The sequence below is a fragment of the Pseudophryne corroboree genome, chromosome 2, assembly GCF_028390025.1.
Source record: "Pseudophryne corroboree isolate aPseCor3 chromosome 2, aPseCor3.hap2, whole genome shotgun sequence".
NCBI classification, from domain to species: Eukaryota; Metazoa; Chordata; class Amphibia; order Anura; family Myobatrachidae; genus Pseudophryne; species Pseudophryne corroboree.
In genome coordinates this window covers 492,723,063-492,747,989 of record NC_086445.1, presented here as the reverse complement: position 1 = coordinate 492,747,989, position 24,927 = coordinate 492,723,063, and the positions used below count along the sequence as shown (strand labels likewise).

Sequence of the window (24,927 nt, the reverse complement as noted above, 5' to 3'; positions counted from 1 at the left end):
TTCTTCTCCCCTTAGTCCCTCGATGCAGTGAGCCTGTTGCCAGCAGGTCTCACTGAACATAAAAAACCTAAAACTAAACTTTTCACTAAGCAGCTCAGGAGAGCCACCTAGTGTGCACCCTTCTCGTTCGGGCACAAAAATCTAACTGAGGCTTGGAGGAGGGTCATAGGGGGAGGAGCCAGTGCACACCAGGTAGTTCTAAAGCTTTACTTTTGTGCCCAGTCTCCTGCGGAGCCGCTATTCCCCATGGTCCTTACGGAGTCCCCAGCATCCACTTAGGACGTTAGAGAAACATAGAATTTGATGGCAGATAAGACCAACTTGGCCCATCCATTCTGTCCATGTACATACACACTTAAACACTAGGGTTATTTTATGTCTGCCATTTAGCCTACTAGTATATTTTTGTATTGTGGGAGGAAACCAGAGTACACGGAGGAAACCCAAGCAAGCACATAGAGAACATACAAACTCCACACATGTAGGACCATGGTCAGAATTTAACCCATGACCTCAGTGCTGTGAGGCAGTAATGCTAAACATTACACCATCCACGCTGCTCTGACTTGTTTCAGGTCCCTGGTTCAGGTAGGATTACCCCCTCTAATCACACTAGCTGTATCCTTCACTAATTACACACACATTATACACACACACTTATTATTTTTATTGTCTCCCATTACTGTTCAGAAAGTCTGTCAAACTTTCTTTTTTTTTAAACATAAAGCAATAAACACATTAAAATAATTGTCAAATTTACTTTAGGATATTATTTAACCAATTATGTAAGGCCAAACAATCATACTTAAAAATATTAAATGAAAAAACAAAAACAAAAGGAGAAAAGAAAAAAATCCAAAAACCCCGGAGACCTTTCATTGCCAGAGCACTATATAACTGTTGCAGAATGTAGATTGCTTCTTAAATTGGCATATGCGTATATGGGTTGGTAAGTTACACAAGTTTAAATCATAATTTTAGTTTGTTATATCATGAACCGATCACTTATGGAAAAAAAACTTGTACAGTATAAAACCAGAGCCAGGGAGGACTCACCATAGGTCCACACCCACTGCGTCATTTTTCCCGCTGACTTAATCGAAAGTTCAACTGTAATCCTCTAGCCGTAATTTCAATGGCGATAGAGGAAAACCATACAAAATATGCCCCACCCCCACCTCAACAAGACAGGGACAGTTTTCTGGAATAATTGGAGTGATGTTATATTTGCATAGTACACCGTTAGTTCTCCTGGAGCAGGTCCTCAATTTCTTTGTCCCAGTTGTCATCCTTTATTTTGTCAGCACCAGAGACCACTTCATATTCTTGGACCACTTCTTGTAACTCCTTTATCCAGTCCTCAGATTCCTCTGAAAAGAAAGTAAGAGTCACAATAATCTACCATTTGTCTTATACAAAACTGCACATTGAAAAGATAATTAAACAAAACAAACACATAACATGTAGCCCCTATGTTTTATACAGTTGTTTGGCATTGGGAAAGCAATTTCTTCACTTTTCATATAAAAAGGAATTACCTTCTGCGGTGTCAAGCTCATCTTTTTTGTCAAGGACAAGCTGCTCCATTTCTTTCCTTAGGTCTTCCTGGTTTATGTTGCAGGAGTCAAATGCTTCACTTACAAACTCAGATACCTCAGGGCTGGTGGAGATCTCCTCTTCTTCCTGTGAAGACAGTTTCTGGTCTTACTGTGCAATACATGTAAACAAGGTGATCTTAACTTCGACAAATTGCAAGAGTGCACATGGATTACAGCTGGTCACCACATTCTGACTTGTTAGTTTCCTTCTTGCAGCACAATTTTAACATCTGATCAAGTATAGAAGATGCTATGTAATGTAAAAGGTTTCTTGTATACAAACTGTATTTTTGTAGACTGATATACTATATGTGGGCAAATCATCTCCATATCCAGATCCTGCAGCTCAGTATCATGGTTGTTAATGTTATGTATCCTTTTGTAAGGACTGACAATTGTATAGACCTAATGGTAATACATTTGTTTTATAACATTCTTTAGTTAGTACACGTGGACATGCAGAGAAAATAAATGGTATGTTTTGACTTATATTAAAGGTGATGATCCGTTTCGGTCTAATAATAAACCTATTGACATCCATATTCAGCGTCATTACACTCCTTTGATTATACCAACCTATACTTTCAACCTATTAACAAGGAGCATTCCTATAAAGGTGATAAATAGCAAGTATGAGGTTGATACCATATACAACAAATATTCCAGACGCGACACTATAAATATGTGAGATAATCTAAATTTGAATCTTGTATGTATGTGATACTTGGATATTATTATCTACAGTGGCCTCTTAGTTGGGGTCAAAATTTGCAGATAGCCTCCAAATATTAAGGAGTTTTCCTTTGAGGTATCTATTAGCAAGCAGTAGGTTGGATATATTGCTATATATGGATGTCTGGATGACTATTAATATACAAACTGAATTATTATTTTATTAAGTGTATGAAAATGGTTACATACACACATACAGTGCTAGAATCTGCAGTGTAAGTGGTAAAGACAAGATCAAGCAACAGCAATAATACTGTAAAGCTGGGTACACACTTAGCAATGTGAACCCAGCACAACACAACAGAGCCGCTGAGGAGACCTAGCATGTGGCAAGTGCATACACACTAGCAGATGCTGGGTCCGACAGGAGGGGGGGGGAGCCATGTGACATTATTTATTAACAGTTTCTTATATAACGCTGCATATTCCATAGCGCTTTACAATTGGAAACAATGGGAGGAGGCAGGAGTGAGGAGCGGGTGGGCTCTGTTGAGGCACTGTAGTGACTGGACCTCAAGCCTGCCTTCCCATGGCATACACTCGCGACCCTATGCCGAGATGATCGTGACCCACTTTTGGGGTCACGGCCCACAGTTAGAGAACCGCTGGAATAAGTTAATTAAGTATGTTATGAACAGAAAATGAAAGTTTCCAAAGACATGTCAATTCACAATAATACATTTGCCCTCACAGTATTATTCATTTTTATTATTCCTTTGTGAGCTCATTTACAGAGTAAATGTAAATAAATAAGTAAACTATATGTTTTATTACCTCATGTGTTTTAAGTTGTGTCTTCATTGCTATTGGTGGAGTCTTTGGTCTTACAGTTTCTAGAATAAAGTGAAGAGCGAGCAATCACTGCAAACCCTCATTAAGAAATATTTTACAGCATAAAAGAGCATTCAAGAAATAAAAGCCTAAATGCCCTCAAATGTGGTGCCAGTAATAAATACAGTACTATAAAGCACTCTGTCAGGCACTCCGGCTGCAAGGAAGGTAAGAAAACCAAACATTCACTCATTTAGCTCAAATACAGTAGGTACCAACACTAAGTCTAGCAAGCAGACATGGACATTTGTAATATATTTTAATTATGGAACCAAGTCACGATATACTGGGACTGAGCTGTTCTGCGGTTCCCTGGTTGTTCTAATAACAAAACCTGTTGTAGTATAAAACTCAACCGCATATGCCAGCTCTTACTAGTGTGAAATGATTATTGTAAGAGGAGCTACAGGATGCTTTACTTTTCTATTACTGGAAAAGCCAGCTATATATTGTTTAATATAGTGTACTGCTATAATATAGTGTACCAAGCTGCAAAGGAACAATGCAACATTTAGAGAGCAAAAATGTAGTATAATTACAAAATATCGTATGTGTAGCAGTAGTAATAAAAATAAATACCATATGTGTAATAATAAAACAAAATACATACCATATGTGAAATAATGTAATAAATAAGTGCATGCCTGATGTGAGAGTTTTATTTAGCCACTGTTTTTTTAATCCCTTTTAATGTTTCTTGTGATATTAATACACAACATTTACAAAAAGTACTTTCTGAGGTTGAAGTTTTAGATACGTAATATTTCCTGTTTAAGTGCCTCATATAGCACATGAAATACTACACATATGTACTATTGTATAAAAGACCTGTATCATTCCTGTGATCTGCACTATGGAAATAGAAGAAAACTGTAATTGTATATAAGTAAATATCTGCTAATCTTACGCCATTCGAGTAACATGTACTTTTACATGACGTCCTTGATTAACTACTTACTACCCAGAAATGAGTGTTTGCTGTACCTTCTAAGCCATCATCACTCTGACTGCTATTTGCCTTATCAGACTGTGCAGTAGCCTGTTGGGCGGCCAGTGCAGTCAGCTGCGCAGACTGCTTTATCAGAGACACCCTATAGAAATAATTCCTCCAAAACACTTCTTCTTTCACACTGAAAAGAAATAAGATGTATTAAGTTTTGTACATTTTCAAGTTTCCTTTTTATTTTATATTTAAAGAAAAAAAAAACCCCACAATAACACTTCTCATTTACAGAGTTAGCGTATACCAAATATTGAAGTATTAAATGCAGTCCGCCTTGGTAAGAACCTGTTAGATCAGAGGAATTTCCCCAGTTAAACAAAATTGTATGTTATTATTACTTAATATAACAATAAAATAAAAGGTCACTTTTTGCCTGGAGCCATCCATCAAGAAAGATTGTACAGACACTGAAAAAGCAAAAAAGGACAAAATAAATAAAAATTCCCCCATTGGTTTTAGTATATGCCTTGTCACTGCCACAGGAGCCATATGTCCCCACTGATGAACACATAATATAGAAGAATATCCTGCGGTATAGGTCATTGCTCGTATTATGTACCAACAGCTGTTATCAAAAGGCATCTTCCAATACATAGGGGCAGATGTAATATGCCTTGGGAGAGTGATACAGTGGAGATAACTACCAGCCAATCAGCTCCTGTCATTTTTCAAACACAGCCTGTAACATGGCAGTTAGGCGCTGATTGGCTGGTACTGTACCTCTTTTAAAGGCTTAGTACAGCTCCCCCATAAAATATAAATGAAACAATCAGAGATATGCCTCAGAAAGTCTCTTGTGGTTCCTGCAGTTGACAGTATAGGTTTGGTCTGATCCTTTAGAAAAGCATAAACAAGCCTGGACAACAAGCCTGGACAACAAGTCTAAAGCTGCAGTAGGTGAACGAGAAAGTTTCAGATTAAAAAAAAAAAAATGTCCACTTACAGTTTTGGAACAAGGTCAAAACGCATCCGATTAAGCAGTTCATCTTCCTGAAGCATAACAAGGGCAACAGGGTACATCTGTTCAAAGTCAAAAGTAAAATGGACCCCAGCAGGAGGGTCTCTAAGGAAGTTTCTCCTGTCCTTAAAATGAAACATAGAAATTGATAAGCAAATCGCTCTATAAATCCTTTCTATAGAAAGTAAGAATGTTGCAAGTGGAGTAGTGTGTAAGCCTGTAAACATATTGCAAGTGTTTTTTCATTTGTGTTAAAGATAGGCTAAAAAAAAAATATACATTAATCTTTATTAAGGATATAAAAAACTCACGGGTTAATGCACTCACTACAGTAAATTATGTGGCTAACCATATCAAAACCCATTTTCATATTACAGGTCACAAAACTCGATTTTTTTATTCATAAAAGAAATAGAAATACTGTAGGTCTTTTTTTTTTTTTTCCATCACCAGGACCTAGAAATACAATATAGGGGTATATGCAATTAGCGGCGAATCGCGGCAAATTATCGCCGTTTTTTAATTCGACACAATTCGAAAGGTGAATTCCAGCAGGTGGCTTCCGGAATTCACCATATTCAATGAAAAACGGATTCGACAGTCCCGCGGGCGAAAAACGGACGATTTGACGGATTTTGCCGCGATTTAAAAAAACGGGGAAAAACCCAGAAAAAAATGGCGTGGGGTCCCCCCTCCAAAGCATAACCAGCCTCGGGCTCTTCGAGCTGGTCCTGGTTCTAAAAATGCAGGGGAAAAATGTACAGGGGATCCCCCGTATTTTTAAAACCAGCACCGGGCTCTGCGCCTGGTGCAAAAAATACGGGGGACAAAAAGAGTAGGGGTCCCCCGTATTTTTTACACCAGCATCGGGCTCCACTAGCTGGACAGATAATGCCACAGCCGGGGGTCACTTTTATACAGTGCCCTGCGGCCGTGGCATTAAATATCCAACTAGTCACCCCTGGCCGGGGTACCCTGGGGGAGTGGGGACCCCTTCAATCAAGGGGTCCCCCCCCCCCCAGCCACCCAAGGACCAGGGGTGAAGCCCGAGGCTGTCCCCCCCATCCATGGGCTGCGGATGGGAGGCCGATAGCCTTGAGTAAAATTACAGAATATTGTTTTTTCCAATAATACTACAAGTCCCAGCAAGCCTCCCCCGCAAGCTGGTAATTGGAGAACCACAAGTACCAGCATGCGGGAGAAAAACGGGCCCGCTGGTACCTGTAGTACTACTGGAAAAAAAAACACCCAAATAAAAACAGGAGACACACACCGTTATTACACACTGCCGACACATACATACTTACCTATGTTGACACGCCGACTGCCACAGTCTCCGACGATCCGAGGGTACCTGTGAAAAAAATTATACTCACCTGCCAGTGTCCAGAGATAAATCCACGTCCAGAGATAATCCTCGTACTTGGCAAAAAAAAAAAACACGAACACCCGAACCACCGGACTGAAAGGGGTCCCATGTTGACACATGAGACCCCTTTCCCCGAATGCCGGGACATCACGTGACTCCTGTCACTGAGGTCCCTTCAGCCAATCAGGAAGCGCTACTCCGTGGCGCTCACCTGATTGGCTGTGCGCGTCTAAGCTCAGACAGCGCATCGCACAGCTGCCTCCATTACTTTCAATGGTGGGAACTTTGCCGTCAGTGGTGGGGTTACCCGCGGTCAGCCGCTGACCGGTGGGTGACCCCACCGCTAACCGCAAAGTTACCACCATTGAATATAATGGAGGGAGCTGTGCGATGCGCTGACAGCTCAGACGCGCACAGAGCCAATCAGCAGAGTGCAAGGACGTTGCGCTCGCTGATTGGCTTACGAGACCTTTCAGTGACAGCAGTCACGGGGGGGGGTCTCTCTGCATTCGGGGAAAGGGGTCCCATGTGTCAACATGGGACCCCTTTCAGTTCGCTGGTCGGGTGTTAGTTTTCTTTTTTTGACAAGTACGTGGATTTATCTCTGGACCATGGATCAGGGGAGTATAATTATCTTTTATTTTCAGGTACCCGTGGATTCTACTTGGAGAAGAGGACCGACTGCTTCGTGTCAACATAGGTAAGTATGTGTGTGTCGGCAGTGTGTAATAAAGTTGTACTTGTCACGGTGTGTGTCTCCTGTTTTTATTTGGGTATTTTTTTCCCCAGTAGTACTACAGGTACCAGCGGGCCCGGTTTTCCTCCGCATGCTGGTACTTGTGGTTCTCCAAGTACCAGCTTGCGGGGGAGGCTTGCTGGGACTTGTAGTACTATTGGAAAAAACAATATTCTGACATTTTACTCAAGGCTATCAGCCTCCCATCCGCAGCCCTTGGATGGGGGGGGACAGCCTCGGGCTTCACCCCTGGCCCTTGGGTGGCTGGGGGGGGGGGGACCCCTTGATTGAAGGGGTCCCCACTCCCCCAGGGTACCCCGGCCAGGGGTGACTAGTTCGATATTTAATGCCACGGCCGCAAGGCACTGTATAAAAGTGACCCCCGGCTGTGGCATTATCTGTCCAGCTAGTGGAGCCCGATGCTGGTGTAAAAAATACGGGGGACCCTACTCTTTTTGTCCCCCGTATTTTTTGCACCAGCACCAGGCGCAGAGCCCGGTGCTGGTTTTAAAAATACGGGGGATCCCCGGTCAATTTTTCCCCAGCATTTTTAGAACCAGGACCAGCACAAAGAGCCAGAGGCTGGTTATGCTTTGGAGGGGGGACCCCACGCCATTTTTTTCTGAATTTTACCATTCCATCTTAAAAAAAATATATATATTATATATATATATATATATATATATATATATATATATATATATATATATATATATATATATATATATATATATATATATATATATATATATATATATATATATATATATATATATATATATATATATAAATAATACTTGTGCCTCCAAAAAAGACAAACCAAGTACCTAATCCCTTCTAATATAAATAGATATGCTATTATCAATAAAAAAAAAAAAACCACACAAAAAAACATGTTTTGTTTTAAAAAAAAATTATTAGTTTCACCCACCAAAGTGTGGCGGATTGAAAATGTCGAATTTACTGTCTAAAAGCACTGTTGTCGAATTTCCAAACTTCAATTGAATACACTTTGGTCGAATTGCAGCACTTGTATCATTGCAGAAAAGTCGAATTTGACAAAAGTCGAATTTCAAAAAGTAGAATTTTGAAAGTCCGTTTTTTTGACGGAAAGCACTGAATTGCATTGACGATTTTTTTTTTGGGGTGAAAAATTCCCGAAATCCGACAATTTCGGGAATTCGACCGCAATTGCATATACCCCATAGAGGGAATGCTCTGAAATCCAGTTGCAGTTTTCTGGAATTGGAGGTATTCCAAAGTATGGGGTATATGCAATTGCGGTCGAATTGCCGCAAATGTCGAAAAACGGGACATTTTCGAAAACAAAAAAAAAAGATTCGACAATGCAATACAGTACTTTTCGACAAAAAAAAACAGCCGTTTCAGATTCGACTTTTTGAAATTCAACATGTCTGCAATGGTAAAAATGCGGCTTTTCGACAAAAAGTATATTCAATTGAAGAATGTCGATTACACAACAGTGCTTTTTCGACAGTCAATTCGTCATTTTCAGTCCGCCTCATTTTGCTGGCGGAATCTAATAAAAAAAATTTAAAAACATGTTTTTTTGTGTGTTTTTTTGTTATTGCTAATAGCATATCTATTTATATTAGAAGGGATTATCTACTTGGTTTGTCTATTAGATGCCACAAGTATTATTTAATATATTTTTTAAAAGAATTTTTTTTTTTTTTTTTATACTGACCAAAATAATATGGAGAGATCAGAGCATGTTTTTCAGTGGGAAGGGGTGGGACTGGGTTAAAAATCAAGAAAAAAAATGCGTGGGGTCCCCCCTTCTAAGCATAACCAGCCTCGGGCTCTTTGAGCCGGTCCTGGTTGTAAAAATCCGGGGGGGGGGGGGGGGGGGAATTGACAGGGGATCCCCCGTATTTTTACAACCAGCACCGGGCTCTGCATCTGGTCCTGGTGCAAAAAATACGGGGAACAAAAGACGTAGGGGTCCCCCGTATTTTCAACACCAGCACTGGGCTCCACTGGCTGGAGAGATAATGCCACAGCCAGGGGACACTATTATACCGGTCCCTGCGGCCGTGGCATTAAATCCCCAACTAGTCACCCCTGGCCCGGGTACCCTGGAGGAGTGGGGACCCCTTAAATCAAGGGGTCCTCCCCCCTCCAGCAACCCAAGGGCCAGGGGTGAAGCCCGAGGCTGTCCCCCTCATCCAAGGGCTGCGGATGGAGGGCTGATAGCCTTGTGTCAAATTAAAGAATATTGTTTTTTGTAGCAGAACTACAAGTCCCAACAAGCCTCCCCCACAAGCTGGTACTTAGAGAACCACAAGTACCAGCATGCGGGGGGGGCGCGCTGGTACCTGTAGTTCTACTGCAAAAAAATACCCGAAAAAAACAGTACACGCACACCGTGAAAGTAAAACTTTATTACATACATGCACACCGACACACACATACTTACCTATGTTGACACGCCGACTCTGTCCACTTCTCCAAGTAGAATCCACGGGGTAACTGAAAATAAAATTATACTCACCAAAATCCAGTGTAGATCTGTCCTCTTCTTTTTTGTAATCCACGTACTTGGCAAAAAAATAAAACGCAAAAGCCGGACCACGCACTGAAAGGGGTCCCATGTTTACACATGGGACCCTTTTCCCCGAATGCCGGGACCCCCCCGTGACTCCTGTCACAGAGGGTCCCTTCAGCCAATCAGGGAGCGCCACGTCGTGGCACTCTCCTGATTGGCTTTGCGCGTCTGAGTTGTCAGACGGCGCATAGCACTGCCGCTACATTATCTTCAATGGTGGGAACTTTGCGGTCAGCGGTGAGTTCACTGAAACCATATTGAACAATATTTCTCTAACGTCCTAGAGGATGCTGGGACTCCGTAAGGACCATGGGGATAGACGGGCTCCGCAGCAGACATGGGCACTTTAAGAAAGACTTTGGATCTGGGCGTGCACTGGCTCCTCCCTCTATGCCCCTCCTCCAGACCTCAGTTTGATACTGTGCCCAGTGGAGACTGGGTGCATTTCAGGGAGCTCTCCTGAGTTTCCTGTAAAGAAAGTATTTTAGTTAGGTTTTTTATTTTCAGGGACCCTGCATCGAGGGACTGAGGAGAGAGAAACAGACCCACTTCTCTGAGTTCAGGGCTCTGTTTCTTAGGCTACTGGACACCATTAGCTCCAGAGGGATCGGTACGCAGGTCTCACCCTCGCCGTCCGTCCCAGAGCCGCGCCGCCGTCCTCCTCACAGAGCCGGAAGATAGAAGCCGGGTGAGTATGAGAGGAAAAGACTTCAGAGGCGGCAGAAGACAGCTTGATCTTCATAGAGGTAACGCACAGCAGTGAAGCTGTGCGCCATTGCTCCCATTCACCTCACACACATCGGTCACTGTAAGGGTGCAGGGCGCAGGGGGGGCGCCCTGGGCAGCAATATAAACATCTCCTGTGGCAAATGTACATATATACATGTACAGCTGGGCACTGTACATGTATAAAAAGAGCCCCCCGCCATGTTTTTAAGAATTTTGAGCGGGACAGAAGCCCGCCGCCGATGGAGCGGGGCTTCTCCCTCAGCACTCACCAGCGCCATTTTTCTCCACAGCACCGCTGAGAGGAAGCTCCCCAGACTATCCCCTGCTTGATACCACGGTGAAAGAGGGTTTTAAAGTAGAGGGGGGGGGGGGGCACATAATTGGCGCATATACATACTTGAAAAGCGCTACTGGGTAAACATTCTGTGTTTTTTCCTGGGTCATATAGCGCTGGGGTGTGTGCTGGCATACTCTCTCTGTCTCTCCAAAGGGCCTGGTGGGGAACCTGTCTTCAGAAAAGAGCTTGTGTGTGTGTGTGTGTGTGTGTGTGCGTGCGTGCGTGCGCACGCGTGTGTCGACATGTCTGAGGTTGAAGGCTCGCCTAAGGAGGAGGGGAGTGTATGAATGTAAGGTCTCCGTCGGCAGCGCCGACACCTGACTGGATGGATATGTGGAATGTTTTAAGTGCTAATGTTAATTTATTGCACAAAAGATTAGACAAAGCTGAAGCTAGGGTACAGTCAGGGAGTCAACCCATGTCTGTCCCAATGTCGCCGGGACCTTCGGGGTCTCAGAAGCGCCCACTATCCCAAATAGTAGACACAGATACCAACATGGATTCAGACTCCAGTGTCGACTACGATGATGCAAAATTACAGCCAAAAGTGGCTAAATGTATTCGATATATGATTATTGCAATAAAAGATGTTTTGCATATCACAGAGGAACCCCCTGTCCCTGACACAAGGGTACACATGTATAAGGGAAAGAAACCTGAGGTCACCTTTCCCTCCTCACATGAGCTGAACGAATTATGTGAAAAAGCGTGGGAAACTCCAGACAAAAAACTGCAGATTCCCAAAAGGATTCTTATAGCGTATCCTTTCCCGCCAAAGGACAGAATACGGTGGGAATCCTCCCCTAGGGTAGACCAGGCTTTGACACGCTTATCAAAAGAGATAGCGCTCCCATCCCAAGATACGGCTACCCTCAAGGATCCTGCTGACCGCAAGCAGGAGGTTACCTTGAAGTCCATTTACACACATTCTGGTACGTTACTCAGACCGGCAATTGCGTCGGCCTGGGTTTGTAGTGCTGTAGCAGCATGGACAGATTCCTTATCAGCGGATATTGAGACCCTTGATAAGGATACCATTTTAATGGCCCTAGGGCATATAAAAGATGCTGTCTTATATATGAGGGATGCTCAAAGAGACATTAGTTTACTGGGTTCCAAAATAAACGCTATGTCTATTTCTGCTAGGCGAGTCTTATGGACCCGGCAGTGGACAGGTGATGCCGACTCAAAGAGGCATATGGAGTTTTTGCCTTACAAGGGTGAGGAATTGTTTGGAGAGGGCCTCTCGGACCTCGTCTCCACAGCTACGGCAGGTAAATCGAATTTTTTTGCCTTATATTCCCCCACAATCTAAGAAAGCGCCTCATTATCAAATGCAGTCCTTTCGTTCAAATAAAAGCAAAAAAGAGTACGTGGATCGTCCTTTCTTGCCAGAGGTAAGGGCAGAGGGAAAAAGCTGCACAACACAGCTAGTTCCCAGGAACAGAAGTCCTCCCCGGCCTCTGCAAAATCCACCGCATGACGCTGGGGCTCCCCTGAGGGAGTCTGCTCCAGTGGGGGCACGTCTTCGACTTTTCAGCCACATCTGGGTTCACTCACAGGTGGATCCCTGGGCAATAGAAATGGTTTCCCAGGGATACAAGCTGGAATTCGAAGAGGTGCCTCCTCGCCGGTTTTTCAAATCGGCGCTACCGACTTCTCCCCTGGAAAGGGAGATAGTGTTACATGCGATTCACAAATTGTGTCTTCAACAAGTGGTGGTCGAGGTTCCCCTGCTTCAAAGAGGGAAGGGGTACTACTCAACTCTGTTTGTGGTCCCGAAACCGGACGGTTCGGTCAGACCCATTTTGAATTTAAAATCCCTGAACCTTTACTTAAAACAGTTCAAATTCAAAATGGAATTGCTCAGAGCGGTCATCGCCAGCCTGGAAGGGGGGGATTTTATGGTATCTCTGGACATAAAGGATGCATACCTGCATGTTCCCATATATCCTCCTCATCAGGCGTACCTGAGATTTGCGGTACAGGATAGTCAATTTCAGACGTTGCCGTTTGGGCTTTCCACGGCCCCGAGAATTTTCACCAAGGTAATGGCGGAAATGCAAGCAGGGTGTCACAATTATCCCGTACTTGGACGATCTCCTCATAAAAGCGAGATCACGGGAGAAGTTGCTGAACAGCGTATCACTTTCACTGAAGGTGTTACAGCGACACGGCTGGATTCTCAATATTCCAAAGTCGCAGCATGATTGGGCATGATTCTGGACACAGACCAGAAAAGGGTTTTTCTTCCGATAGAAAAAGCGCAGGAACTCATGACTCTAGTCAAGAACTTGTTGAAGCCAAAACAAGTGTCAGTACATCATTGCACTCAAGTCCTGGGAAAAATGGTGGCGACGTACGAAGCCATTCCCTTCGGCAGGTTCCATGCAAGGACTTTTCAATGGGACCTATTGGACAAATGGTCCGGGTCACATCTCTCACCTTCTAGAGGGCCGCAGGTTCGGCATTCAGGATTGGATCCTGGTGACCACGGACGCCAGCCTCCGAGGTTGGGGAGCAGTCACACAGGGATGAAATTTCCAAGGCCTTTGGTCAAGTCAAGAGACTTGTCTTCACATCAACATCCTGGAACTAAGGGCCATATACAACGCCCTACGACAAGCGGAGACCTTACTTCGCGACAGACCAGTTCTGATCCAGTCAGACGTCACCGCAGTAGCTCATGTAAACCGCCAGGGCGGCACAAGGAGCAGAGTGGCGATGGCGGAAGCCACCAGAATTCTTCGCTGGGCGGAGAATCATGTAAGCGCAATGTCAGCAGTGTTCATTCCGGGAGTGGACAACTGGGAAGCAGACTTCCTCAGCAGACACGACCTGCATCCAGGAGAGTGGAGACTTCATCAGGAAGTCTTCGCATAGATTGCAAGTCGGTGGGGACTGCCCCAAATAGACATGATAGCGTCTCGTCTCAACAAAAAACTACAAAGGTATTGCGCCAGGTCAAGAGATCCTCAGGCGGTAGCTGTGGACGCCCTAGTGACACCATGGGTGTTCCAGTCGGTCTATGTATTTCCTCCTCTTCCTCTCATACCCAAGGTGTTGAGAATAATAAGAAAAAGAGGAGTGAGAACAATACTCATTGTTCCGGATTGGCCACGAAGGACTTGGTATCCGGATCTGCAGGAAATGCTCACGGAAGATCCGTGGCCTCTTCCTCTAAGACAGGACCTGTTGCAACAGGGTCCCTGTCTGTTCCAAGACTTACAGCGTTTGACGGCATGGCGGTTGAACGCCGGATCCTAGCGGAAAAAGGTATTCCGGATGAGGTCATTCCTACGCTAATAAAGGCTAGGAAGGACGTGACATCTAAACATTATCACCGAATATGGCGAAAATATGTTTCTTGGTGTGAGGCCAGGAATGCTCGTATGGAAGAATTCCATCTAGGCCGTTTTCTTCACTTCCTACAAACTGGAGTGAATTTGGCCCTAAAATTAGGCTCCATTAAGGTTCAGATTTCGGCCTTATCCATTTTCTTTCAAAAGGAATTGGCCTCTCTACCTGAAGTACAGGCTTTTGTGAAGGGAGTACTGCATATTCAGCCTCCTTTTGTACCTCCGGTGGCGCCTTGGGACCTTAACGTGGTGTTAAGTTTCCTTAAGTCACATTGGTTTGAACCACTTAGAACAGTGGAGTTGAAATATCTCACTTGGAAGGTGGTCATGTTGTTAGCCTTGGCTTCGGCTAGGCGAGTTTCGGAATTAGCGGCTTTATCACATAAAAGCCCCTATCTGGTTTTCCATATGGATAGAGCGGAATTGCGTACCCGTCCTCAATTCCTACCTAAGGTGGTCTCATCTTTTCATATGAACCAACCTATTGTCGTGCCTGTGGCTACACGTGACTTGGAGGATTCAGAGTCCCTTGATGTGGTCAGGGCTTTGAAAATTTACGTGGCCAGAACGGCTAGGATCAGAAAAACCGAAGCACTGTTTGTCCTGTATGCAGCCAACAAGGTCGGCAGCCCTGCTTCAAAGCAGACTATTGCTCGCTGGATCTGTAAAACGATTCAGCAGGCGCATTCTACGGCAGGATTGCCGTTACCAAAATCGGTTAAGGCCCATTCCACTAGGAAGGTGGGCTCGTCTTGGGCGGCTGCCCGAGGGATCTCAGCACTACAGCTGTGCCAAGCTGCTACTTGGTCGGGGTCAAACACCTTTGCAAAGTTCTATAAGTTTGATACCCTGGCTGAGGAGCACCTCCTGTTTGCTCAGTCGGTGCTGCAGAGTCATCCGCACTCTCCCGCCCGTTTAGGAGCTTTGGTATAATCCCCATGGTCCTTACGGAGTCCCAGCATCCTCTAGGACGTTAGAGAAAATAAGATTTTAAACCTACCGGTAAATCTTTTTCTCGTAGTCCGTAGAGGATACTGGGCTCCCGTCCCAAGTGCGGACTTCTTCTGCAAGACTTGTATATAGTTTTGCTTACATAAGGGTTATGTTATAGTTTTAATCGGTCTTGGACTGATGCCATGTTGTTTTCATACTGTTAACTGGTTAGTATGTCACAAGTTATACGGTGTGATTGGTGTGGCTGGTATGAATCTTGCCCTTGGATTAACAAAAATACTTTCCTCATACTGTCCGTCTCCTCTGGGCACAGTTTCTCTAACTGAGGTCTGGAGAAGGGGCATAGAGGGAGGAGCCACTGCACACCCAGATCCAAAGTCTTTCTTAAAGTGCCCATGTCTCCTGCGGAGCCCGTCTATCCCCATGGTCCTTACGGATTCCCAGCATCCTCTACGGACTACGAGAAAAAGATTTACCGCTAGGTTTAAAATCTTATTTTTATTGATCTTTCATGAACTTTGTAGCAAGTCAGATACTGGCTTACTTTCAAATACATCAGCTCTCTTCTTCACTGATTTTGTCATATAAGGAAAGTCATTCATTATCAGCCTATACTTTTTTCCGCTTTAATAGACTAGAACACTTGTTTTCACATTGAAGTTTCCTTTCTTTAATAGGATGGTCCATTATATGCATAGACATACTGTACACTCTCAAATACATACCAAAAAGGTCCTTTGGGCAATTATAGAGGCAGGCAGGTGTAGTATTTTGCTTTTACCTATTTTTATGCTTTATTTTACCCCTTTCGCTGTGACTTTTTTTTGGGAGAAGTCGAAGGAAGATTTATCAGGAATAACGTAATGGTGGATGTACTGATTTTTTTTATACTTTATAATATATTACTTGTGTATAAAGTGGAAATTAATTTTTCATTATAAATTGTAGTATTCAATATTTATAGAAAATATTACAGGAGGGAGTACTCTAGGGTGAACAGTGGGCAGGGCGCATTGTGGGAAATCAGACACTTCGGCGCACAGCCACCCGTATGGGTGGCGTGACCTTGTGATGTGCCACCTGTTCGTCACTCTTTAGGACGTACTCGGCACTTACAGAGACACTGGGATGCTCCAAACTCTATACACACAGTGCATAGATGCCATGCGACTTCTCACCCATGGGACACTGCAGCCCGTGGGTGGACACGGCAGAGGGCAGGATGTTTCAGAAGGATGCATCCATTTGGGCAGGACGCAATTGGTCATTTTACAAATTGGGCAAAAAGCCAGGCGGGAACATTACAGTATCTTATATAATAACATTAGCTCCTGTCACCATGCTACAAAACACTTGTTTATCCACCTCTGCCAGTGATGGCTCATTATCTAAATGCCTCTCTTATTTTTTACTGTTACACTTACTGTACACTATTTTCTGCATAGGTTTTAATAAGAATTTACTTACCGATAATTCTATTTCTCATAGTCCGTAGTGGATGCTGGGGACTCCGTCAGGACCATGGGGAATAGCGGCTCCGCAGGAGACAGGGCACATCTAAAGAAAGCTTTTAGGATCACATGGTGTGTACTGGCTCCTCCCCTATGACCCTCCTCCAAGCCTCAGTTAGGTACTGTGCCCGGACGAGCGTACACAATAAGGAAGGATCTTGAATCCCGGGTAAGACTCATACCAGCCACACCAATCACACCGTACAACTTGTGATCTGAACCCAGTTAACAGTACGATAACAAACGAAGTAGCCTCTGAAAAGATGGCTCACAACAATAATAATAACCCGATTTTTGTAACAATAACTATGTACAAGTATTGCAGACAATCCGCACTTGGGATGGGCGCCCAGCATCCACTACGGACTATGAGAAATAGAATTATCGGTAAGTAAATTCTTATTTTCTCTAACGTCCTAGTGGATGCTGGGGACTCCGTCAGGACCATGGGGATTATACCAAAGCTCCCAAACGAGCGGGAGAGTGCGGATGACTCTGCAGCACCGAATGAGAGAACTCCAGGTCCTCCTTAGCCAGAGTATCAAATTTGTAAAATTTTACAAACGTGTTCTCCCCTGACCACGTAGCTGCTCGGCAAAGTTGTAATGCCGAGACCCCTCGGGCAGCCGCCCAAGATGAGCCCACCTTCCTTGTGGAGTGGGCCTTAACAGATTTAGGCTGTGGCAGGCCTGCCACAGAATGTGCAAGTTGGATTGTGCTACAGATCCAACGCGCAATCGTCTGCTTAGACGCAGGAGCACCCATCTTGTTGGGTGCATACAATATAAACAACGAGTCAGATTTTCTGACTCCAGCTGTCCTTGAAATATATATTTTTAATGCTCTGACAACGTCCAGTAACTTGGAGTCCTCCAAGTCGCTAGTAGCCGCAGGCACCACAATAGGCTGGTTCAAGTGAAAAGCCGAAACCACCTTAGGGAGAAAATGAGGACGTGTCCGCAGTTCTGCCCTGTCCGAATGGAAAATCAGATATGGGCTTTTGTACGATAAAGCCGCCAACTCTGAAACTCTCCTGGCTGAAGCCAGGGCCAGTAGCATGGTTACTTTCCATGTAAGATACTTCAAATCTACAGATTTGAGAGGCTCAAACCAATGAGATTTGAGAAAATCCAAAACTACGTTTAGATCCCACGGTGCCACTGGGGGCACAATCGGGGGCTGTATATGTAGTACACCCTTGACAAAAGTTTGTACTTCAGGCACTGAAGCCAATTCCTTCTGGAAGAAGATTGATAAGGCCGAAATTTGAACTTTAATAGACCCCAATTTGAGGCCCATAGACAATCCTGCCTGCAGGAAATGTAAGAATCGACCCAATTGAAATTCTTCCGTTGGGGCCTTCTTGGCTTCACACCACGCAACATATTTTCTCCAAATGCGGTGATAATGTTGTGCGGTCACTTCCTTCCTAGCCTTAATCAAGGTAGGAATAACTTCCTCTGGAATGCCCTTTTCTTTTAGAATCCGGCGTTCAACCGCCATGCCGTCAAACGCAGTCGCGGTAAGTCTTGGAACATACAAGGTCCCTGCTGAAGCAGATCCCTTCTTAGAGGTAGAGGCCACGGATCCTCCGTGAGCATCTCTTGAAGTTCCGGATACCAAGTTCTTCTTGGCCAATCCGGAGCCACTAGTATTGTTCTTACTCCCCTTTTCCGAATAATTCTCAGTACCTTTGGTATGAGAGGCAGAGGAGGAAACACATACACTGACTGGTACACCCATGGTGTTACCAGAGCGTCCACAGCTATTGCCTGAGGGTCTCTTGACCTGGCGCAATATCTGTCCAGTTTTTTGTTGAGGCGAGACGCCATCATATCCACCTTTGGTTTTTCCCAACGGTTCACAATCATGTGGAAAACTTCCGGATGAAGTCCCCACTCTCCCGGGTGAAGGTCGTGTCTGCTGAGGAAGTCTGCTTCCCAGTTGTCCACTCCCGGGATGAACACTGCTGACAGTGCTATGACATGATTTTCCGCCCAGCGAAGAATCCTTGCAGCTTCTGTCATTGCTCTTCTGCTTCTCGTGCCGCCTTGTCTGTTTACGTGGGCGACTGCCGTGATGTTGTCCGACTGGATCAACACCGGCTGACCCTGAAGCAGCGGTTTTGCCAAGCTTAGAGCATTGTATATCGCTCTTAGCTCCAGTATATTTATGTGAAGAGACGTCTCCAGGTCTGACCATACACCCTGGAAGTTTCTTCCCTGTGTGACTGCTTCCCAGCCCCGTAGGCTGGCATCCGTAGTCACCAGGACCCAGTCCTGTATGCCGAACCTGCGGCCCTCTAACAGATGGGCACTCTGCAACCACCACAGGAGAGACAACCTTGTTCTTGGTGACAGTGTTATCCGCTGATGCATGTGCAGATGCGATCCGGACCATTTGTCCAGCAGATCCCACTGAAATGTTCGTGCATGGAATCTGCCGAATGGAATTGCTTCGTAAGAAGCCACCATCTTTCCCAGGACTCTTGTGCATTGATGTACTGACACAGTTCCTGGTTTTAGGAGGTTCCTGACCAGTTCGGATAACTCCCTTGCTTTCTCCTCCGGGAGAAACACCTTTTTCTGAACCGTGTCCAGAATCATTCCCAGGAACAGCAGACGTGTTGTCGGGGTCAATTGAGATTTTGGAAGATTCAGAATCCACCCGTGTTGCTGAAGCACTACTTGGGTTAGTGCTACACCGACTTCCAGCTGTTCTCTGGACTTTGCCCTTATCAGGAGATCGTCCAAGTAAGGGATAATTAATACGCCTTTTCTTCGTAGAAGAACCATCATTTTGGTCATTACCTTGGTAAAGACCCGAGGGGCCGTGGACAAACCAAACGGCAGCGTTTGAAACTGATAATGACAGTCTTGTATCACGAACCTGAGATACCCTTGGTGTGAGGGGTAAATTGGGACATGCAGATAAGCATCTTTTATGTCCAGGGACACCATGAAGTCCCTTCTTCCAGATTCGCTATCACTGCTCTGAGTGACTCCATCTTGAACTTGAAATTCTGTATGTACAGGTTCAAGGATTTCAGATTTAGAATAGGTCTTACCGAACCGTCCGGCTTCGGTACCACAAATAGTGTGGAATAATACCCCTTTCCCTGTTGTAGGAGGGGTACCTTGACTATCACCTGCTGAGAATACAGCTTGTGAATGGCTTCCAATACCGTCGTCCTTTCTGAGGGAGACGTTGGTAAAGCAGACTTTAGGAACCGGCGAGGGGGGAGACCTTTCGAACTCCAACATGTAACCCTGAGATACTATCTGCAGGATCCACGGGTCCACCTGTGAGCGAGCCCACTGATTGCTGAAAATCTTTAGTCGACCCCCCACCGCTCCTGAGTCCGCTTGTAAAGCCCCAGCGTCATGCTGATGGCTTTGTAGAACCCGGGGCGGGCTTCTGGTCCTGGGCAGGGGCTGCTTGCTGCCCTCTCTTACCCTTTCCTCTGCCTCGCGGCAGATAAGACTGTCCTTTTGCTCGCTTGTTTTTATAGGAGCGAAAATAGGATTTTGGTACTTACCAGGTAAATCCTTTTCTTTGAATCCATAGGGGGCACTGGAGTACTCTTGGGATATGGACGGGCGTAGCCGAACAAAGGCACTGAATATTTAAATTTAGGACTCCCCCCCCCCCTCCATATCCCCGAGTACCTCAGTGTACTCTCTCAGTGTTTTTTACTGAGCGAACAGGAACTATATAGAGAGGTTGACAATGGAGAATACCTATAACATAACGGACAACAACAATGTTGACCCATAACCTTACTGTCAACTAAACAGTTGACACCATAACCGATAGAACTTTATAATTTGAACCAATCGGTGAAAATGTGTTACCATAAGCTCCTCTGAGCTTAATATCAATCAAGTAAAACTTGTTACCCTAAGCTCCCTTGAGCTTAAAACAACCCAGGTAAAACTGCTCTGGGTGGGCGTCCAGTGCCCCCTATGGATTCAAAGAAAAGGATTTACCTGGTAAGTACCAAAATCCTATTTTCTTTATCATCCACTAGGGGTCACTGGAGTACTCTTGGGACGTACCAAAGCTTCCCTCGTGGGCGGGAGAGCTGTTTGATACTTGTAACAGTAGGCAGGCCAAAGCTAGATGCTGATGGCGCCACCATTCATAACGTGTAAACGTGCACAAACGTGGTGCACTGAAGGCTATGTAGCCGCGTCGTAGACACTCCACGACCCGCTGGGTCTAACATTCCCACAGAACCTGTGGGATGAGCTATTACTGACGTAGACGATTGTAACTTAGCCTTAAAGTAAGCCTGACTTGTAGTCATTATTATTATCCAACTGGATAATGTCTGCTGAAAAACTGGCTAACCCCAGTTGGCAGTATCATAGAGAACAAACAACGTATTCATCTCACGTACTGTAGACGTTCGGGACATATATAAACGCGTAATGCGTGTAGCACATTCAGAATTCTAGAATGTGCTGTCCACACATGAACCACTATTGGTATATTGATGTGAAGAATACGAAAGCGGAATTCGTCCGAAGATCTGCTTTATCATGAGAAAACTCAAATACGGTGGCTTGGAAAACAAGGCACTCAAATATGAAAGCAAAACCCTTGCCGAAGCCAAGGCTAGAAGGAAAATGTTTTCCAAAGTGAGAAACTTAATCCCCCTTTGTTGTAAGGGTTCAAAATATGAAAACTATAAGAAATCTGAACCCAACTTCAAGCCACCTGGCGCTGTAGGTGGGATAAATAGAGTCTTGAACTTTGATGACACCTTGTAGAAAAGTGTGTACAGACGTAATAGAGGCAAACGTCTTTGAAAATAAGTTTACCACACAGATACCTGCACCCTTAGTGCAGATAAACGCAGTTTTCCATTCCACCCCGTTTAACAGAATACGGGTAACTTGAAGGATGATGTCGGAAACTTCCGAGGTCTACCACACGAAATTTTGTAATAATGAGCTGCCTAAAGCGGCTTACTAGCTCGTAACCTGGTTGGTATAACCGATACTGTAACGCTCTATTTCTTAAGAGGGCGGTCTGAACCCTCACTCCGTCAACCGCAGCTGCGGTACATGGGTAATAGGTACATTGTAACTATGGTTAAAAGAACGTTCCCTGATGTAACAGGTTGGACGTATTATGAGCGGCCCAAGATCGTGTGCCAGTATTCCTTGGAGATTCGAGAAGCAAGCTCTCCGAAACCCATGAGATATCACCAGTATGACTGTGACGAACTGTCTTATGATCCGTTTTGGCAACGGAAAAAGCAGCGGAAAATGGTGGAGCCAGATACACGATGCTGAATGACCACATGAATGTGAAACACTCCACTGCCACTGCCCTTGTGATCTGTTGTTTTGTACACATACTGAGCTTTTGTAATTTGGCGAGATGCCATCATGTATACCTGAGGGTAACCCCCTTCTGTGGACTCACATATGAAACACCTCTGGATTTAATGTCCAGTTTTCAGGATCCCAATCCTGACGGGTGAGATCATCTGTCTAACAGATGTGCAGTCACGGAATGATCTCTTGACATTTTCACATAATGGTGTTCTGAGCCATTGAGGATTTGAGTTACCTGCCGCATTGCCATGCGGCTTCTTGGTTCTCCCTGGTTGTTGTGTATGCAACTCCCGTTGCCTTGTCTGACTGCCTTGGTCAGACTGAAAACGAAGCATGTAGTGCATTGTAAAATGCACGGAGTTCCAGGACTTTTATCGACAGCAATCTGTCGTGCTTTTAGAACCTCTTTTTTAACTACAACTCCTGAACCTCTGAGACTGTCGTCCAGAGTATATACACCCTCGGCCCTCTGTGGGAAACGCGAGTGAAGGCCGGCGAACTTAAAGCGCTTTGAAACACATCATTATTTTTAACAGGCGAATACACCAATGTATCGCTAGTGTGCGTGTTTAGCACTAATTACTAGATGTGTAGTAGGTAAATGTCTTTGATTTACCGTATTTATAATCTTACCTAGGAATCGCTTTGAACATGATCTGCCACCGCAGTATACAGTAGTAGCGCAAATTAGAGGAACTGTGTTGAGACAGAGTTTTTATGAGCAGATCATCTAAGTTAGAGGCACTCTGGTGATACAGAGTTCTAACGAGCAGATAGTCTAAGTATGGAAAGATTGTCACTGTCAGGACTCTGAGATGAGCTACCACCAACATCACTCTGGTAAATACCCGAGGCGTTGACCAGAAACCAAACGGTAGACCTGAAATGGTTAATAGTTGTGGCGTTTTGCCAAGGTTAGAACCTATTAACAACCAGAATGGGTAAATACGCATTGTGAAGATCAAATGCAATTATGCAATGTTGTGGCTCCAATATGCAAATGCTAACCGCAGAAAATCCATTTTCAAACTGCATTAAGTGACTTGCTGTTTGTTCCCCCAAACAGAGGGGAATAAGTAACCCTGACTCTGCTGGTGTACTACTGACTGGATATAAAACAGCTGAAAACCAGCAGAGACTAAATGGCAACCTGCCAAATCTGTAAATAGCTGAGACCTCATGAGTTGATGTTTCCCGCAATGTAACGTGTAAAGACGCGCTCCACAATAGGAACATGTAGATGGCCTAAGAGGTCATCAAGCCACTGGCTTGCAGACTATAGCGTCTTTACAAGGCGTGACTGTTTTTGTTTTAAAAAACTGAAGTCTAAAGGAATTAAACGCCGGCACAAGTATTTCCGTTTTGATACTGGCTGCAGTAATGTCAAATTTAAGACCAACAAGCTATGGCCTTGTCATGGTTAAACTAGCGACGATGAAAGTGACCGGCGTTAGCAGAAGCTTTACAGCTATACTCTGCAGCTTCTTTAAACCGTGATCGTCCCTGTTTCCATACATATAGTCTAGTAACTGAAATGTATTCTTTGACACAGACGCATTTACCAATGGCGGATCGCGTCATTTTGGAAACGATTAAATAGAGCTTAGAGTGTACTCAGTCTCTGTACAAATAAAGACAGTGACGCACTGGGATTTAGCAATGTATGTTGTCAAAAAACCCCTACTATATGCGTGCTGTGTAATGCACCCTTCTCACTCGTAGTTATTGGTGTGAGATCTGACATAGAATCGTGCATTAAATTATAAGACCAGTTAAATAAACACCCTGGTACCCAAAGGGAATTGGCCCTTTGAAACGACTGTCTTTAGTTAGAGCAGGCGGAGTATCCGAGACTCGGATTTTTACCGCTCTTTAAATTTGAATTGCCAATGTTAACATAGGATCTTTAAAATTATTTTTAGTCTGCGCTAGAGCCTTACTCGCTATGCAGACAGACCCCAAAATAGGCAACGAACAGACACTTGCACGACTTATTGAAGTTCTTTTGTGTCATATATATATTTTTATTGCTGAAAAGCATATTAAAGGCAGCCGTAGCCAAGCATCAAAAAATTATATGAAACTCATGGTTGTTTCTCTCTACGGAAATCTTTAGTAAAAGGCGAAAGATTTATTCTCTCTGAAGAGAAACCAGAGTATTCTTTATGTGAAAAGTTCACATGGCCATGTGCAATCCGAACCAAATTCCCACTAACACCCCTTCGTCTCTAGTGGCTTAGAGATGTAGGGCAGGAATGTTCCAGAATTATGTGAAAACCTGAACAAAAAATTCCCACTAACACCCCTGCGCCTCCTTGTGGAGTAGAGGCGTATGGCCGGAATGTTCTGGAATTATAAACTGGAAGAAACAGTAATGATTAAACTGGCCCTCCATGCCATGCATACACTGAAAATCACGACAGGATTCCTGCTGCAGTTAATATATATGCTTAATAGCCTATTATACAGTTAATATAGGCTTAATAGCCTATTAAACTGTGATAATCATTTTAGCTTCCCAGTTAATAGAAACACTGTTGTATTAACATTATATGGTAACCATAACAGAAAAAACAGGAAGCATGTTAAAAATGCCTGTGTTTACATCAGAAACATAGTTTAGGTTATTAGCTTAAAAGTGAACAGCCTATCTTATTATCCATGCAGCCTTTATGGTGCTGCTGCTATGGCATTTACTCCCCCTCACCCTTGCAGCTGCGCTGCTTGTGTTACCTGCAGCGGACGGGAGCGGGTGCAGGGAGCCAAGATGAAGCAGGGAAGCGCTGCTGTAAAGTGCCGGGGAGCTGTGGTCCGGACGAACGGCAGCGCCCTTCATCCTACAGCAGTGGCCGGGTAATCAGCGGCGGCGCTGGGAGAGCGGCCGGCGTCTTTG

General features: G+C 44.5%; 1 protein-coding gene and 1 non-coding gene across 2 annotated transcripts in view; both read right to left on the bottom strand.

The window, feature by feature from the left end:
- Positions 1 to 738: 738 nt before the first annotated feature.
- Positions 739 to 24,927, bottom strand: part of SYAP1 (synapse associated protein 1) — a 52,305-nt gene continuing 28,116 nt past the window's right edge. Inside the window, exons 5-9 of the mRNA XM_063953942.1 lie at positions 5,108 to 5,247; positions 4,146 to 4,291; positions 3,105 to 3,163; positions 1,539 to 1,683; positions 739 to 1,370 (exon numbers count right to left, since the gene is read on the bottom strand). Of these exons, the coding sequence (XP_063810012.1) occupies positions 1,243 to 1,370; positions 1,539 to 1,683; positions 3,105 to 3,163; positions 4,146 to 4,291; positions 5,108 to 5,247 (618 nt within the window). The 3' untranslated portion in view covers positions 739 to 1,242. The remainder of the gene's footprint in view (positions 1,371 to 1,538; positions 1,684 to 3,104; positions 3,164 to 4,145; positions 4,292 to 5,107; positions 5,248 to 24,927) is intronic.
- Positions 24,080 to 24,194, bottom strand: LOC135054119 (U5 spliceosomal RNA). The gene has a single exon (XR_010243368.1). It is a non-coding gene; the product is annotated as a U5 spliceosomal RNA (small nuclear RNA).